We start from the raw sequence: 18,066 nt of genomic DNA, 5'->3' as shown, positions 1-18,066 counted from the left end.
TATTAGGTACACCCATCTAGTACCCGGTCAGACCTGCCTTTGCCTCCATAACGTTCTGAATTATTTGGGGCATTCTACAAGGGGTCAGAAATGTTCCACAAGGATGTTGGTCCATGCTGACGTAACGGCATCACGCAGTTGCTTCAGATTGGACAACAGTGGTACATTTGTCCTGCTTACAGCCCATTCCATCTCATACTAAAGCTCTTGGGTTGAGGTCTGGGGACTGCACAGGCCACTCAAGTAAACTGAACCTTGTCATGTTTCAGGTGATGTTTTTCACTGCTAAATTGTCTAGTGTTGGAGCCGCTTCTTGTTTTTAGTTGATAGGAGTGGAACCCGGTGTGGTCGTATGCTGCAATAGCCCATCCATGACAAGGATCGACAAGTTGTGCGTTCCGAGATACCGTTCTGCACACCACTGTTGTACTGCGCCGTTATTTGCATGTCTGTGGCCTGCCTGTCAGCGTGCACGATTCGTGCCATTCTCCTTTGACCTCTCTCATCAACGAGCTGTTTTCACGCACAGGACTGCTGCTGACTGAATGTTTTTTGTTTGTTGCATCATTCTTGTTAAACCCTAGACATTGTCGAGTGTGAGAAGCCCAGGAGGGCGGACGTTTGAGGTATTGGATCTGGCGCGCCCGGCACCGACAATCATACCGTCGCTTAGGTCACTAGTTTAGCCCATTTCTAACGTTCAATCGAAGAGCAACTGAATGCCTCGATGCCTGTCTGCATGCTTTATAGAACAAGCCACAGCCACGTGTCTGTAGAAGCAATCCAATTTCGTGAACAGGGTGTACACAGTGCATTCGGAAAGTTGTCAGACCCCTTGACTTTTTCCACATTTTGTTAAGTTACAGCCGAATTCTAATATATATATATTTTTTTTTTCATCAATCTACACACAATACCCCATAATGACAAAACAAAAACAGGTTTTTAGACATTTTTGCACATTTCTTACAAATTCAAAACTGAAATATCACATTTACAAACCTATTCAGACCCTTTACTCAGTACTTTGTTGAAGCACCTTTGGCAGTAATTACAGCCTCGAGTCTTCTTGGGTATGACGCTACAAGCTTGGCACACCTGTATTTGGGGAGTTTCTCCCATTCTTCTCTGCAGATCCTCTCAGGCTCTGTCATGTTGGATGGGTCGTGTTGCTGCACAGCTATTTTCAGGTCTGTCCAGAGATTTTTATTTTATTTATTTAACTCTTACTTTACCAGGTAAGTTGACTGAGAACACATTCTCATTTACAACCTGGGGAATAGTTACAGGGGAGAGGAAGGGGGATGAATGAGCCAATTGGAAGCTGGGGATGATTAGGTGACCATGATGGTATGATGGCCAGATTGGGAATTTATCCAGGACACTGGGGTTGCCATGGGATCTTTAGTGACCACAGAGAGTCAGGTCACCCGTTTAACGTCCCATCTGAAAGACGGCATCCTACACAGGTCAATGTCCCCAATCACTGCCCTGGGGCATTGGGATTTCTTTTTTAGACCAGAGGAAAGAGAGCCTCCTACTGGCCCTCCAACACCAACACCAGTAGTGGGATGCAGGGGGGTTTGCTGCTGGCAATGAGATGTTCAAATCAGGTTCAAGTCTGGGCTCTGGCTGGGCCACTCAAGGACATTCAGAGACTTGTCCCGAAGCCACTCCTGCATTGTCTTGGCTGTGTGCTTAGAGTTGTTGTCCTGTTGGAAGGTGAACCTTTGCCCCAGTCTGAAGTCCTGAGCGCTCTGGAGTAGGTTTTCATCAAGGATCTCTCTGTACTTTGCTCCGTTCATCTTCCCTCGATCCTGACTAGTCTCCCAGTCCCTGCCGCTGAAAAACATTCCCACAGCATGATGCTGCCACCACCCATACTTCACCTTAAGGATGGTGCCAGGTTTCCTCCAGACGTGACGCTTGGCATTCAGGCCAGAGTTCCATTTTGGTTTCATCAGACCAGAGAATCTTGTCTCTCATGGTCTGACAGTCCTTTAGGTGCCTTTTGGCAAACTCTGATCGGGCTGTCATGTGCCTTTTACTGAGGAGTGGCTTGCGTCTGGCCACTCTGCCATAAAGACCTGATTGGTGGAATGCTGCAGAGATGGTTGTCCTTCTGGAAGGTTCTCCCATCTCCACAGAGGAACTCTGTCAGAGTAACCATCAGGTTTTTGGTCACCTCCCTGACCAAAGCCCTTCTCTCCCTGAGCTCAACTTCGCATCTCATAGCAAAGGGTCTGAATATTTACATAAGGTATCCGTTTTTAATCAAATGTGCACAAATGTCAAAATCTGTTTTCATTTTGTCATGATGGGGTATTGTGTGTAGATTGAGGATTTGCATTTAATACATTTTAGAATAAGGCTGTATCGTAACAAAATGTGAAAAAAGTCAAGGAGTCTGAATACTTTCCAAATGCACTGTACCTAATACACTGACCAGTGAGTGTGTATGCTTGAATACTGTTGCAGCTTCAGAGAGGGAGGGAAGCAGTATTCATACTGTTGCAGCTTCAGAGAGGGAGGGAAGCACACACTGGGATCTGACTGTGATGTTTATCTGACCTAGCCGTTTCATTCCATATTCAAAAGGGGTTTAATATTGAGGCAGTGGGAGCTGTCAAAGCACATCGGAGGGACTGCATATTTCAGTGAGCTTGGCTCGCTGGGTGGGATATTCAACCCACTTTATGAGATACATATCTCAGTGACAGTGTAGATACACACTTTTCATGCATAGATTTGCTCATCCGGACCAGGTCTATAAAAGACAAAGAATAAAGAAACTGATCTCAATGCATTATGGGGCAAATCCATACTTTGACTAAAGTATAATTCTCTCTTAGTCTACCATTGACATCAATGAATGACTACAGATGTAGGATCCTAATTTGAGCCAGTTTGCTACAACAGGAAAATAATCCTGCAGCAACAGGAAATGGGAAATTGTAATGTGGATTATAATGAATTGACATTTTCTGTAGATGTTCCTGCTGTGCAAGAAAATTCTCAGCGACAAGAGAGCGATCAAATAAAGATCTGCATCTGTAAATGTAATTCGATTTAAATGGGAGTTAGGACTAACTTGTGGCATTTTTCATGGTTCACAGTTCAGTGAATAGTATACAAAACATTCAGGTGATAAGGAGGGGGTGTGGAGGAATCGTATGCTATAATAATAGATAGGGATCTACAGAGTAAATGGTGTGGATCCTTTCTTAGTTCTATTTTTTAAACACTTTCTGCCATAGTCATTGGAGCTGAACATTCAAACAGTGGGAAACCACAGTTTCTACTGTACCTGTACCTCTGCTCTTCTGCTATTGGCCAACATTAACACTTCCTTTCCTGCTCTCCTATTGGCTCTCATTGACCCCAACTTCACTTTTTCCCGCCATACTATTGGTTCTCGTCAACTTTCACTGCCTCTCTTCCCCACTGATTCTCTGAGTTGGCATGGCAGAGAGCTGTGCCGCTGGCGTGGTTGGCACCCAGGTCCCAGCTGTCGCAGTGCGCGGTGTGCCAAGCTGGATGCCCACAGCACCCAGCCGAGCCGGAGGCTGCACTTGCTGCCAGCTGGCCTGCCAGACTGAGCCCCCAACCCCCCTACTAACCCCCACCCTCCCCTCTCCTCCCTCCCCACAGATACACAGTCGATGGGCACGTGCCCAAGCTGTCACATGTTGGAGCGGTCACTGGCGACAGGAGTGTCAACAACTTCACACAGCCGAAACATAATCCTTATCCCCCGGGTCCAGTTTGATCAATAAATCAATCCTCTTATTCAATGTAATGTCTTAAACCGGGGAGAGGTCCCAATTAATTGTGCTGGGGGAGGTGATGTAATCCTTCATTTGTGACAACTTACATCCGGAGACAATTTAAGAACGAGGAGAAATGGCTGATTTGATAGAGATATACACAATAGTCACAAACTACCCATCCCAGGAGGGCAACGACAGGTCATTGACATAAAACATTGACGCGTCATTGCAATATAGCACGTCCTCGGAGTTGTAGAGAGAGCATACTGTGCCCTCTCCATTGTTCAGAGGCTGTGAGAAAGTGGTGCCATTCTCACACACACACACACACACACACACACACACACACACACACACACACACACACACACACACACACACAGAGAAACAAGTGTTCGTAACTAACCTGATCCCTGTAGTAGGACACACCTACACTCTCCACACCCTTTTAGGTGAACTACAGTCTAAGAGAAAGCGAGGATTCACACCATTTCCTGTATATGACATCACCATACCACTAATATGACTGGAAAAACCTGACTGCACAATGTTTTTATCATTGGTACACTGGAAAAGGTTGCACAACGGTTCATGGAAAAGCAAGCTTGCTCAATTGTACAAAATGACCAAAATCCTAAATGTTGCGCAACAATACAATTATGGTTTCATATTCCCCAGTTGCTTAGCGCCCAAGGGGAAGTTTTGTTGGTGACCTCTATTGGCCTAGAACCTGGAAGGAAAAATAATTAACATGAGTTTCCTGGAATTTTATCACTGGAACAGGACACCAAAGCTAAATGATTAATGTGGAAATACACAGATATCAAATAACACTCATCCGGGTGGAAAATGGGACTCAAACACAGTTTAAATTAATATTGACTCCTACATAGTGGATGAAAGGCCAAAACATTGAGCTTTGATGGCGCCCATCTGTATCCTGTACTTTCCCACGGAAATTGAATGAGAGAGGTTTGAGGATTTCCCACCAAAGGCTACACGTTACATCATCTCATCTCCCAACTTCCCCATCATTGTGGTGTAAATAATTAATAATAACCAGTCCCCTAGTTTCCTGAACTCAACCCAGCAGTGGGAAGTGTGAGGGAAAGAGAGGCCATTTTGTGCCACAAAGAGCCGGGGCGGTCGTCCCGAGCTCTGCTCCTCATTAGGAGGCAGTGACAGAGACTTTGAGACCAGACAGGCCCAGGTTTCTTCACGGAGGGAGGGGGGAGGTATGGGGGGGGGAAAGCGCCAGCGGATATCATTAGGGCAGAGCGCCAGACTTTTTAATGAGCACACTCACAGCACCCCTTCGTCCTCAGTGGCGCCTGCCGGCTGGAGGGCCCCAGGTTCCAGTTCCCCACTGTGCCGGCTTTGGCCTGTTCCACTAGCTATTGAAGGTGGGGGGTGTTGTTGGTAGGGGACCTTATTGTTTCTGGCAACCTGTGGAGCTCCAGCACATTAACACAGTGGCGCGGGGTACAAACATTCACACACACCTGCTCTCGGGATCACATGAACACAAACACAGCCTTTATCATGCCGCTCTCTCCTCTCCCCCCCCCCAGTCAGTGACATAATTGACTCTCCCTGACACGTAAAAGCGACTGTAATTACCCCGACTCTCTCCTTGATGTCGAGCAGCGGCAGGACGCAGCTGCGAGAGACGCTGGGAAAGGGAAATGTCGCCGGGCTTTACCGCTACAACCGTCGACCGTTCGGCTTTCAGAACGCCCGCTGCAACTGGAAAAAACTTTCCCGCGGACGACGAACAAGGGCCACACTGTCGGAATCCATCAGTGCGGAATCCAACAAGTCAGTCTAGGGCTTCCTATCAGAAGAGTTACTGATAATTCCACAGGCACAGGGAAGTGAGCCAGAGTGATAAGGGGAGAGTGAGACTAGAGAGAGAAGCCCGACAGTAATGATTCATGAGCACTGTTGTGGTTCCTCTGGAGTGAACACGTAGGCCCTGCAGAGGAGCAGAGGAGATCGACACACGTGAAGTAGCTTAGAGTGAGCTCAACCAGGTGAAGTGTGTGTGTGTGTGTGTGTGTGCGCACGAGTGGATGGGTGCAAATCTGATCTTGCTGTAATAACTGATAAAGGGAAAGAGGCTTAACCCTTGGCTGCTGAAGTGGGGCATCGGACACACCACCCGGAGTGATGATGGGACTGAGACAGACTAGAAGCCATGGACAGGATAGATAGTGTTCAACTCATTTACACCCGAAGCCTCATAGTGCACAGAGGGAGGAAGAGGATAGTGCAAGAGCGAGAGAAAGAGAGAGGGGAAAGAGAACAGGAACATGAGAGTCCCCACATTTCAATACAAAAACAAAATTACGGAGGGGAGAATTGAGTACGTACAACAAGAGAAAGAAAAAAATACTTACTTGCGACACGCCATGAAAAAAAACATTGGCTAAAAACAAACATTATGTACTGTGAAGTTCAGCGAGATAAGAGATGACAGAGATGACAGAGAGGGCGAGAGCACATTCCACTCCGCGCTGCTTAGTCAAAGGGTTAAAGCATATGTTAAATACAGTAGTGTGCTCCTTGTGCTTAACCCTCGGTTCTCTCTTCACAATAAAACAGAAACAGATGCTGCCCTCCCTGCTGAATCAGATACAGTGTGTCAGAGAGAAAAGAGGGGCAGAACAATGCGGACTTCCTCCAACACACACACGCGCAGACACAGATGCACACACTCCTCGAACATACACTCTGCACACTTTCTCTCTCCACTGTGGCCAGAGCACCCCCGTGTTAAAATGTTCAGCTTGACACACCAAAGGGGCTGAGTGGCATAGTGTCCAACATGTTTAATTCATGGGACAGTCTGTGTGTGTTCAACATACCTGACTGAGAGTGGGGATGTAAAAGAGACAGAGTGAGGTGAGAGAGAGTGAGGTGAGAGAGAGTGAGGTGAGAGAGAGTGAGGTGAGAGAGAGTGAGGTGAGAGAGAGAGAGAGAGAGAGAGAGAGAGAGAGAGAGAGAGAGAGAGAGAGAGAGAGAGAGAGAGAGAGAGAGAGAGAGAGAGAGCAGACAAAAGAAAGAGCTTGGAGGGGGAAAATAAGAGTCACGAGAGAACAAGGATCATGAGAGTCAAAAGGGAAGAATCGAGAAGACGAGGGAGACAGCAAGATAAAGACAGGGCAGAGAGAAAGATGGACACCGACTCAGATGTGTAGAGGGACAGCAGAAGTGATGGCTAGAATTGGATTGCTGAAGAGAGAGAGCTAGAAGGAGACAGGAAGAGAGAGAGAATGTGAGAAAGACAAAATAGGGCAGGTTTCATCCAAAACAGCCTAAAGTGCTGAAAGCTTCTTCTGCATATCTTGTGTGCCCTAGTGATTTACTGTCACCTCTCTCTCATCTCTCACTCCTCCCCCTTTCCTTTCCACCACACGTCCCAGGGTAAGTGAGTTTTAGCATTGACACCGGCGTCATGCTCCACGGCGCTGCTTTCACTACTGGCGTGTGTGTGTGTGTACGAAGCTGCGTTCGTGTGTGGATCTGCTTTCTCTCTCCGCGTGTGTGTGCGCGTGTGTGTGTAGCAGAGCTGCTCTGTCATTTCCTACTGTGATTTACACTCCAACTGGACCCAGAGGTAGTGGGGAGGCCGGAGCGTGTTAACCAGGAGAGATGGTTAACTGATACATCTGATACATCATCCATCTTCAGGATCTGTGTCTTCACGCTTTATTCAGCAGTGTGGGAAGGCAGTCAGTTAGGCTACACAACACAATAAGGTGTGTAAAGAACATTTGGTATATGTAAAAATATGCAGTGGGGTACACTCAATAATGTACACTACAGTATAACCTTACTCAATATACAATGAGCAAGTATATTTAAACACATATTTTAATTTTTTTACAAAGAATAATAATAAGTCTACAAACCCAATGTTAATTGATTGATTTATTAATATTTGGTAACACTTTACACATAACCGTGTCATAACAGCTAACATAACGTGTATAACCTGAAATATGTTCATAACACTGTCATGACTCATATACTGTATTTACACCTGTGACATATTGCGTTATTTTATGGCTGGTTATAACACCTACAAAAGAGTCAAAACCCACATTTATTCAAATGAGTTTTTTCCCTGCCAAGAAGCTTCCTTTCGGTTGAGGGTTTGTTTTTCAAACCCTTTGTTGTTGTTATGAATTATTTACAGTCATGTTTTTTCCCCTCATATTTTAGATAACTTGTAGAAAATACACTTTATGACATTGCCAAGATGCATTATGACATCATAATCATAGAAGCCAGATAGGCCAATCACGTACATGCTCTTTTAATCAGTCCTGCTCCTGCATTCATCCCAGTCTTCAGCAACAGAACGTGGGGTAGGTGCATGTCTGATGTCAATGTGTACGCAATTACAATGATAATTTAATATGGTCAATAAAAACGATAACATACTGTTGACAAGTAGGTTATGGCGTAATGGAATGTTTTGCATTGTTCGGTAGGTTTTGTGCGTTTTGACACTTATGTAGGCGTCATAACCTGCCATAAAATACCTACTGTGGTAGGTTTTCTGGGTTGACACTTATCACAGGAGGTTGGTGGAGCCTTAATTGGGGAGGACAGGCTCGTGGTAATAGCTGGAGCGGGATTAGTGGAATGGTATCAAATACATAAAAAAATGGTTTCTATGTGTTTGATGCCGTTCCATTTGCTCTGTTCCAGACATTATTATGAGCCGTCCTCCCCTCACCAGCCTCCTGGGACTCTTATGTAGGGGTCACAACACCCATAAAATAACGCAATATATGTCACAACAGGTCTAAATATAAAGTGTCATGACCATATAATTAACAGGTTATGACAAGTAATGTCAGCTGTTATGACATATGAAGTGTTATGACGTTGGGTGTGAAGTAAAGTGTTACCAACATTATGTTTGTAGATGGGGGGGGGGGGGGGGGCGTATGGGGGCTGAAGACTTGGTCTGCATGCCTGTCTGATACAGAAAACACCGGAAAGTAATAAAAACATGCTGTAAAAATGGCAGAAAAATCATACATTACAGTTTCTCAATCGCATACGAGCGATTTTTTGCACAATGGTGTCGATTTTCAAAACAGAGTTCACAAGGCAGACCTATGTGGCCTTTTGCAAAACAGTAAATGCGTTTTCAAAATGTAGTTGCCTTCTCAAAACAAATACATAAAAAATAAAAAACTATATTATAGCCTACCGTCAAAATTGCAAATGGATTCATGACAATTACACCACTACCATATTTATCTTTCGAGTCGATGCAGACAAAACAGTCTTAAAAATCCCATTAGATCAATACATTTTCTTTGCAGATACTAAATCATTATCAAAATTGGAAGAAAAACTATACAAAAGGTACAGAACTACTCTCCTTTTATGCATATTTGATTAAACAGTTTCATACACGTCAAGTCAAACATTATTCCTGATAAAAATATAAAATAAAAAGGACATTGTGTGCAGGATTTCATTCATCGCTATCGTCACAATCCAAGTCCATGTATTCAATACAAAAGCTGGTTTGCTCATTGTTTTGTAGCCTTTCCATTGGTTCACAGAAACTATCCACAATAGAAATAAGGGACGGTGAATACAATGGTGGAACACAACCGATATGAACGTATAGGTCTCAATCCACACCAAAGCAAAATCTAAAATCTAAGCAACCCAAAGTTACTTAGAAGTAACCCAACTTCATTCTCTGCAATATTGTAAAAAAACACACACAACTATTAGACAGTCCCCATTGCCTAGATCTTTCCATATATAGTGAGCACCAAAAATATTGGGCTCCAATATTTTTTGGCTCCGTATTCCAGCACTTTGGATTGAAACGATTAAAGTGCTGACTGTCTGCTTTAATTTGAGGGTATTTTCATCCATATCGGGTGAACCGTTTAGAAATTACAGCACTTTTTGTTCATTGGTCCCTTAAAAATGGGGGGACTAAGGTATTGGGACAAATTCATTTAAATGTGTATTAAAGTTTAGTATTTGGTCCCATATTTCTAGCACACAATGATTACGTCAAGCTTGTGACTAAAAACTTGTTGGATGCATTTACTGTTTGTTGTAGTTGCGTTTCAGATCATTTTCGGCCCGATAATACATTATTTACCATTTATTTCTATGTCAATATTTGAGTCACTTTTATTGGCTCCTGAGTGGCGCAGCGGTCTAAGGCACTGCATCTCAGTGCCTTGAGGCGTCAGACACCCTGGTTCGAATCCAGGCTGTATCACGACCGGCCGTGATTGGGAGTCCCATAGGGCGGCGCACAATTGGCCCAGCGTCGTCCGGGTTTGGCCGGTGTAGGTCGTCATTGTAAGAATGTAAATAAGAATAGAATGTCTCTAAACACTGCTACCACGATACTGAATGACTCATGAATAATAAGTGAGAACGTGATAGACGCATATACACCTGTGAATGTCTGACTATGTGTAGTGACACAATTCCTTGTATGTCTGCTTCTATTTGCATGCATGTTTTTCTTGTGCAATAAGAAAGTGAGGCTCAGTATAAGGTTCATTTTGTGTAACAGTGTACTAGTAAAGTGCCAATGAAAAAATTCCAAATGCCTAAAAAAAAAAAGAAACTCAGGAGATTGTGGAAAGAGCCAGTTCAGGCAAGTCCTCGGGCACCTTGGCAGAGCTGGCAGGGTCGTGTTCATTAGGAACCAAACAGGAGAAAACAGAGAGGGACTACCTGGACTTGTCCAATAAGAAACGATCGTTTTTGTTTTCTGTTGCAAAACGTTTCGTTACGGTATGCCCTAATGAACACGACCCAGGTTCGAAATGCCTTGAAAGTCACATGGTTGGCTACGGCATACAAAAGGAATCATACTTCCTTCCCCAAAACACCCCACCAGCCACGTTATGGTGGGGCTGCTCCATCCGGACAGGTTACAGATCCAGGAGGGGTTTTCCCCTTAACCAAACACTCAACACTGTTCTCAACAACACTGGATTCAACACTGTTCCAACAATACTGGATTCAACAATACTGGATTCAACAACACTGTTCTCAACAATACTGGATTCAACAAAACACTGCCTTGTGTTAACTCTGTAGACTGCTCCTCCCAGTTTGACTATCGACATCCAGATGATGTGAAATCAGAGCGCCAGCCTTCCCAACTGGAAGCAGCCAGGCAGGGTAGGCAGCCCACACAGTCCAAGAGAGACACTCACACCAGAGCTCCACCGAAGCATGAAATAGCCACTTGGATTTTGATATGAACAACTTCATCCCATGTGACCAAGTATCGGCATGCCTTACCTCTCCAAATGGCAGGGATTGGTCTATTCCAGGCCTGGAGGGCAACGCAGTCCTGAAGGTTTAATCAATACTAATCTGCTACTACTGGGCCAACCAACCACTAGAGAGCATAAGGCAAGCTCCAAACCAAACAATGGACGCTCGTAACACACAAGACCCAATGTTGCAATTAAATTCCGCAAAATCAATGGCTCTCCAGGGCTGGAATTCCCCCCCTTTTGTTTCTTGGCGGCCATTTCAATTTTTTCAATCCCCATTTATTCATATTCACAGGGAGGAGGTTGTTGTGATGGTGACAAAAGGTCATGCTACACTGGTAGTGATACATGGGTAATAGGAATCACTCCAGCATACTGGCTTTAGTTAAAGTTCATTACTGGCTACAAGGTATGAAAACACACATATAGGTCACGATGGCTCAAGCAACAGGTTTGTTGGCATGACAGGTAAAATGCCTTTATATATCACCAGTGAATGGCCATTTCACATTAACAGTTACAGCAAAGAGTTAGTTTCTCATAAAAACAGTAACCGAGAGAGAAATACCACGTCTCTCTCTGAGACTTGACAGACATTGGATCATTTGTTTTTTTGCCCACGGTACATTTTCCTTTCTACACTATTTTCAATATATCTCATATCTAAAAATAGTCTCAAGCAGTGAGATGTGAGAGAGAAAATCTTTTTCTTCTTCATCAGTAGAGAAGCACTTGCCTGGTTCTCTCCCTCAACCATATCTCAACCAACCAATTGTCTCATGTAGGTTATCAGTCATTTCATTTTCCCTGGCTCAAAAACCCTTTTGGGTTGCCAGATTCTCTCAACCAACCAATTGTCTCATGTAAGGTTATCAGTCATTTCATTTTCCCTGGCTCAAAAACCCTTTTGGGTTGCCAGATTCTCTCAACCAACCAACTGTCCCATGTAGGTTATCAGTCATTTCATTTTCCCTGGCTCAAAAGCCCTTTTGGGTTGCCAAATTCTCTCAACCAACCAATTGTCCCATGTAGGTTATCAGTCATTTCATTTTCCCTGGCTCAAAAGCACTTTTGGGTTGCCAGATTCTCTCAACCAACCAATTGTCCCATGTAGGTTATCAGTCATTTCATTTTCCCTGGCTCAAAAGCCCTTTAGCCAGGTCCTCGCAATACCATGCCGTGTTCCATTTATGTTGCCAGGTCTTTTCACCACCACATTTCATCCTTAATGAGTCACTAGGTCTTTTCACTATCACATTTCAACCTTAATGGGTTGCCAGGTCTTTTCACTATCACATTTCATCCTTAATGGGTTGCCAGGTCTTTTCACCATCACATTTACTACCTTTTGGTTTGCCAGGTTCTCCCTCTTCATGCCACACCTGGACGTACTCACAGTGAAGGCTTGCTGACCGCGCTGAGAAAGCGACCCACAAAGTGAAGGAGGGGAAGGTGCGAGGACAGACAGATAGGACAACAGATGTAATTTTCACCAGGCAAGCCCAAACTCTGACACAGAATCAATGCGGACAACAGTCAGAAAAAGAGGGACAGAGAGGGGAAGGGAATGCAAAATGTAGGGCCCTCTCACTGCTCTGGCGATATAGTCGGTGAGGACAGAGAGAGAGAAAGGCTGGTGTACCCAATGTCTCTAAAGTCACCATTAGAAGCCTCTAGAATGTTACACACCGGCTCAGTGGTGTATCGTGGGGGTACTATTCACATTTAATGCCGGTCCTACACTGGAGGATTTACTATACAGTGAGAAGGTTGTTGGAAGTGGACGCCACCTTTGACGTGTTTGTTCTCTCATTGTTCTCCACAGTCCTTGTAGTGGGATCGTCAGTCGAGGATGGATACATTTTTGATGCTTGTTCTCAGAATAGAGTCCTGGGAGACAGGTGTTGGGTTGTGGTAATTCAGAAGGGGTAAGAGAGTTGGGATGGGATAGGGACAAATGTAGTGGAAACGGTTAAAGGCAAGAAAATGATTGTCTGTCTGTGATAAGTCACTGGACAGGCCAATGACTTGACTTGTTTGAAGGTTTGAGATTAAGCATGGGGTTAAAAATCAAGGTTGGGATTTAGATTGGAGTTAGGTATGAGGTTGGGGTTAGGACGGCTTTGATTGGTGGTGGGAGGAGGTCAAGGGTCAGACGTAGGAAGCCTAGGATCGGAGGGAGACCGGGTCCTGTTGGCAGCTGGTTTCCTAGAACGCCTGGGCTACGGAGAACACTCCAGAGAGGCTGCAGAGAAGGAGAGACAGAGGGAGGAAGAGAAAGAGAGAGGAGAAGAGATGATTAAAAGAGGGCGGAAGTGAGAAATGGATAAACAGACAAAAAGGAACAAAAATGGGAACAAAAATTTACAGAGAAATTAAGGAGGAAATGAAGTAGAGATCAAAAGAAAAAGTGTCGGGCAATGGGAGGTAGAAGAATGGATCAGGTGGAATTAACAAAATAGAGAAAGAAAGAGATAAAGAGAGAAAGGATAAAAGAGAGAAGAAAAAGAGGGGAGACATAATTATAAAATGGCAGTAGCAGCAGAGAATCAACACAGTGGAGCAGCACTATGCTCCCAGGCACACAAAGGGAGGTGGAGAGCTGTGAGTGAGTGAGAGAGAGAGTGAGTGAGAGTGTGAGTGAGTGAGAGAGTGAGTGAGTGTGAGTGAGAGTGTGAGTGAGTGAGAGGGTGAGTGAGAGAAAGAGAGTGAGTGAGTGAGAAAAAGCACACCACACACACACACACACACACACACACGAGTCAGGCGGATCAGGGGAGAGAAGATAAGTGACATTTAAAGCTCGGCTACGACGTGTGACACGGTACGGGTGACACATGCCAAGTCTCTCTGATGAGTCTGAATCAGTCTCTGAAAGACCAGCACACTTATTAATCCACCATTTTTTATATTTACCACATATAGGCTTTGTGGCTGTGTATCAAACGACATACTCAACGTTCTAGAACATACCACAGCTCTCTAAATAAATACCACAAGTGTGTAGGTCTTTATATGCAAGGTTGGGGAGTAACAGATTACATGTTATGTTATCAACAATTTTGTAATCAGATTACAGATACTTTTGAAAAAGTCGATCACTTCTAAATTCGCCCCCAAAAAATACTTATAACTTTTGTTCTCTCAATGGCATTCAAATCAGCATTGAAAAAAGGCACAATTTAAATTTGCTCCGCTTGAGCAAGTCAGACACCACTATAAATTAAAAAACGTTGTGTCACATGCACCGAATACAATTGGTGTAAACTACCGTGAAATGCTTGCTTACGAGCCCTTCCCAACGATGCAAAGTAAAAAAACATATAAATTGTAAACACGAGAAATAAAATACACAAGAATGAAGCTGTATACAGGGAGTACCAGATCAATGTGCAGAGGTACGTGGTATTTGAGGTAGATATGTACATGAAGGAAGGGTAAAGTGACGAGGCATCAGGATAGATAATAATAAGGCATTTGAGGTAGATATAGTCTGAAGTTTACATACACATCAGCCAAATATATTTAAACTCAGTTTCACAATTCCTGACATTTAATCCGAGTAAAAATTCCCTGTCTTAAGTCAGTCAGTAAGGATCACCACTTTATTGTAAGAATGTGAAATGTCAGAATAATAGTAGAGAGAAGGACTTATTTCAGCTTTTATTTCTTTCATCACATTCCCAGTGGGTCAGAAGTTTACATTCACTTAATTAGTATTTGGTAGCATTGCCTTTAAATTGTTTAACTTGGGTCAAACATTTTGGGTAGCCTTCCACAAGCTTCCCACAATAAGTTGGGTGAATTTTGTCCCATTCCTCCTGACAGAGCTGGTGTAACTGAGTCGGGATTGTAGGCCTCCTTACTCGCACACGCTTTTTGCCCACAAATGTCATATAGGATAGAGGTCAGAGCTTTGTGATGGACACTCCAATACCTTTGACTTTGTTGTCCTTAAGCCACAACTATGGAAGTTGACTTGGGGTCATTGTCCATTTGTGACCAAGCTTTAACATCCTGACTGATGTCTTGAGACGTTGCTTCAATATATCCAAATAATTTTCCTCCCTCATGATGCCATCTATTTTGTGAAGCGCACCAGTCCCTCCTGCAGCAAAGCACCCCCACAACATGATGCTGCCACCCCCGTGCTTCCCGGTTGGGATGGCATTCTTCGGCTTGCAAGCCTCCCCCTTTTTCTTCCAAACATAACAATGGTCATTATGGCCAAACAGTTCTATTTTTGTTTCATCAGACTCTGGTCATTTCCGGACATCACTCCGGACATTTCTCCAAAGAGTACGATCTTTGTCCCCAAACTGTAGTCTGGCTTTTTTTAATGGCGGTTTTGGAGCAGTGGCTTCTTCCTTGCTGAGCGGCCTTTCAGGTTATGTCGATATAGGACTAATTTTACTGTGGATATAAATATTTTTGTACCCGTTTCCTCCAGCATCTTCACAAGGTCCTTTGCTGTTGTTCTGGGATTGATTTGCACTTCTCGCACCAAAGTACGTTCATCTCTAGGAGATAGAACACGTCTCCTTCCTGAGCAGTATGACGGCTGCGTGGTCCCATGGTGTTTATACTTGCATACTATTGTTTGTACAGATGAACGTGGTACCTTCAGGCATTTGGAAATTGCTCCCAAGGATGAACCAGACTTGGAGGTCTACAATTTCTTTTCTGAGCTCTTGGCTGATTTCTTTTGATTTTCCCATGATGTCAAGCAAAGAGGCACTGAGTTTGAAGGTAGGCCTTGAAATACATCCACAGGTAAACCTCCAATTGACTCAAATTATGTCAATTAGCCTATCAGAAGCTTCTAAAGCCATGACTTAATTTTCTGGAATTTTCCAAGCTGTTTAAAGGCACAGTCAACTTAGTGTATGTAAACTTCTGACCCACTGGAATTGTGATACAGTGAATTATAAGTGAAATAATCTGTAAACAATTGTTGGAAAAATTACATGTGTCATGCACAAAGTAGATGTCCTAACCGACTTGCCAAAACTATAGTTTGTCAACAAAAAATTTGTGGAGTGGTTGAAAAACGAGTTTTAATGACTCCAACCTTATTGTATGTAAACTTCTGACTTAAACTGTATCGAGACACATACAGTATGTACACTATGAATGCTAAGCTAAAAGGAGGTTTTGGTCGCGATTGCCCGGAATCGTTTGCCAGAAGAGGACCGGGGTGGAAGGGGTCGGCGATAACCTTTCCTTGCCCTGGAGTCGTGGCACATTTCCGGGCAAGAGCGGTCCATTCAAAATTAATTCATTCTTCCCTCACCCCTTGCCCTGCAAGTGTCACCTCATCAGACGTCATTCAAACCCTCGTCAAACGTCAATAGACGTATAAATGCCCAAAATAATGAGAACCCAAAATAAAAGGTTAGAAAGATCTCCAATGTTTGTGAATATAAGTGTAAATTAACACTAGCCTCAAAACATGGATAAAACTATTTTGATATCATGGATTTTCAGTCCTGGCATACAATTAAGGAAATTATTCAGACACCATATTTTGTTACGCTACAGCCTTATTCTAAAAAGGATTAAATAAAATACATCCAAATCAATCCACACACAATACCCCAGAATGACAAAGGAAAAACAGGTTTATTTATAAAAAATAAAACTGAAATATTACATTCACATAAGTATTCAGACCCTTTACTCAGTACTTTGTTGAAGCACCTTTGGCAGCAATTACAGCCTCTAATCTTCTTGGGTATGACGCTACAAGCTTGGCACACCTGTATTTGGGGAGTTTCTCCCATTATTCTCTGCAGATCCTCTCAAGCTCTGTCAGGTTGGATGGAGGGGCGTAGAAGCACAGCTATTTTCAGTTCTCTCCAGAGATGTTTGATTGGGTTCAAGTCCAGGCTCTGGCTGGGCCACTCAAGGACATTCAGAGACTTGTCCTGAAGCCACTCCTGCGTTGTCTTGGCTGTGTGCTTAGAGTTGTTGTCCTGTTGGAAGGTGAACCTTCGCCCCAGTCTGAAGTCCTGAGTGCTCTGGAGCAGGTTTGCATCAAGGATCTCTGTACTTTGCTCTGCTAATCTTTCCCTCGATCCTGACTAGTCTCCCAGTCCCTGCCACTGAAAAACATCCCCACAGCATGATACTGCCAACACCATGCTTCACCATAGGGATGGTGCCAGGTTTCCTCCAGACGTTACGCTTGTCATTCAGGCCAAAGAATTCAATCTTGATTTAATCAGATCAGAGAATCTGGTTTCTCATGGTCTGAGAGTCTTTAGATGGCTTTTGGCAAACTCTGATCAGCCTGTCATGTGCCTTTTACTGAGGAGTGGCTTCAGTCTGGCCACTACCATAAAAGGCCTGAATGGCGGAGTGCTGCAAAGATGGTTGTCCTTCTGGAAGGTTCTCCCATCTCCACAGAGGAACTCTGGAGCTCTGTCAGAGTGACCATCGGCCCTTCTCCCCCGATTGCTCAGTTTGGTCGGGCGGCCAGCTCTAGGAAGAGTCTTGGTGGTTCCAAACTCCTTCCATTTAATAATGATGGAGGCCACTGTGTTATTGGGGACCTTTAACGCTGCAGACATTTTTTGGTACCCTTCCCCAGATCTGTGCCTCCCCAGATCTGTGCCAGATCTGTGCCTCGACAGTCATGTCGTCTCGGAGCTCTAAGGACAATTCCTTCGACCTGATGGCTTGGTTTTTGCTCTGACATGCACCGTCAACTGTGGGACCTTATATCGACAGGTATGTGCCTATTTAAATCATGTCCCTTCAATTGAATTTACCACAGGTAGAGTCCAATCAAGTTGTAGAAACATCAAGGATGATCAATGGAAGCCTTTAAACAGCTTGGAAAACTCCAGAAAATTATGTCATGGCTTTACGTAATTATAAACACCATGCGACCACGCAGCCGCCATACCGCTCAGGAAGGAGGCGCGTTCTGTCTCCTAGAGATGACCGTACTTTGGTGCGAAAAGTGCAAATTCATCCCAGAGCAACAGCAAAGGACC

General features: G+C 44.1%; 1 protein-coding gene across 4 annotated transcripts in view; it reads right to left on the bottom strand.

Moving 5' to 3' along the window:
* Positions 1 to 7,688: 7,688 nt before the first annotated feature.
* LOC139558789 (sterile alpha motif domain-containing protein 12-like) overlaps positions 7,689 to 18,066 on the bottom strand; it is a 142,562-nt gene continuing 132,184 nt past the window's right edge. For all 4 annotated transcript variants that reach the window (XM_071374219.1, XM_071374220.1, XM_071374217.1 and 1 more), the window contains one exon: positions 7,689 to 13,310. In XM_071374219.1, the coding sequence (XP_071230320.1) occupies positions 13,288 to 13,310 (23 nt within the window). In that variant the 3' untranslated portion in view covers positions 7,689 to 13,287. The remainder of the gene's footprint in view (positions 13,311 to 18,066) is intronic.

The sequence above is a fragment of the Salvelinus alpinus genome, chromosome 29 (assembly GCF_045679555.1).
Source record: "Salvelinus alpinus chromosome 29, SLU_Salpinus.1, whole genome shotgun sequence".
NCBI lineage: Eukaryota > Metazoa > Chordata > Actinopteri > Salmoniformes > Salmonidae > Salvelinus > Salvelinus alpinus.
Note: the sequence above shows the minus strand (reverse complement) of the source record. Positions and strands in the feature narration are given on the sequence as shown.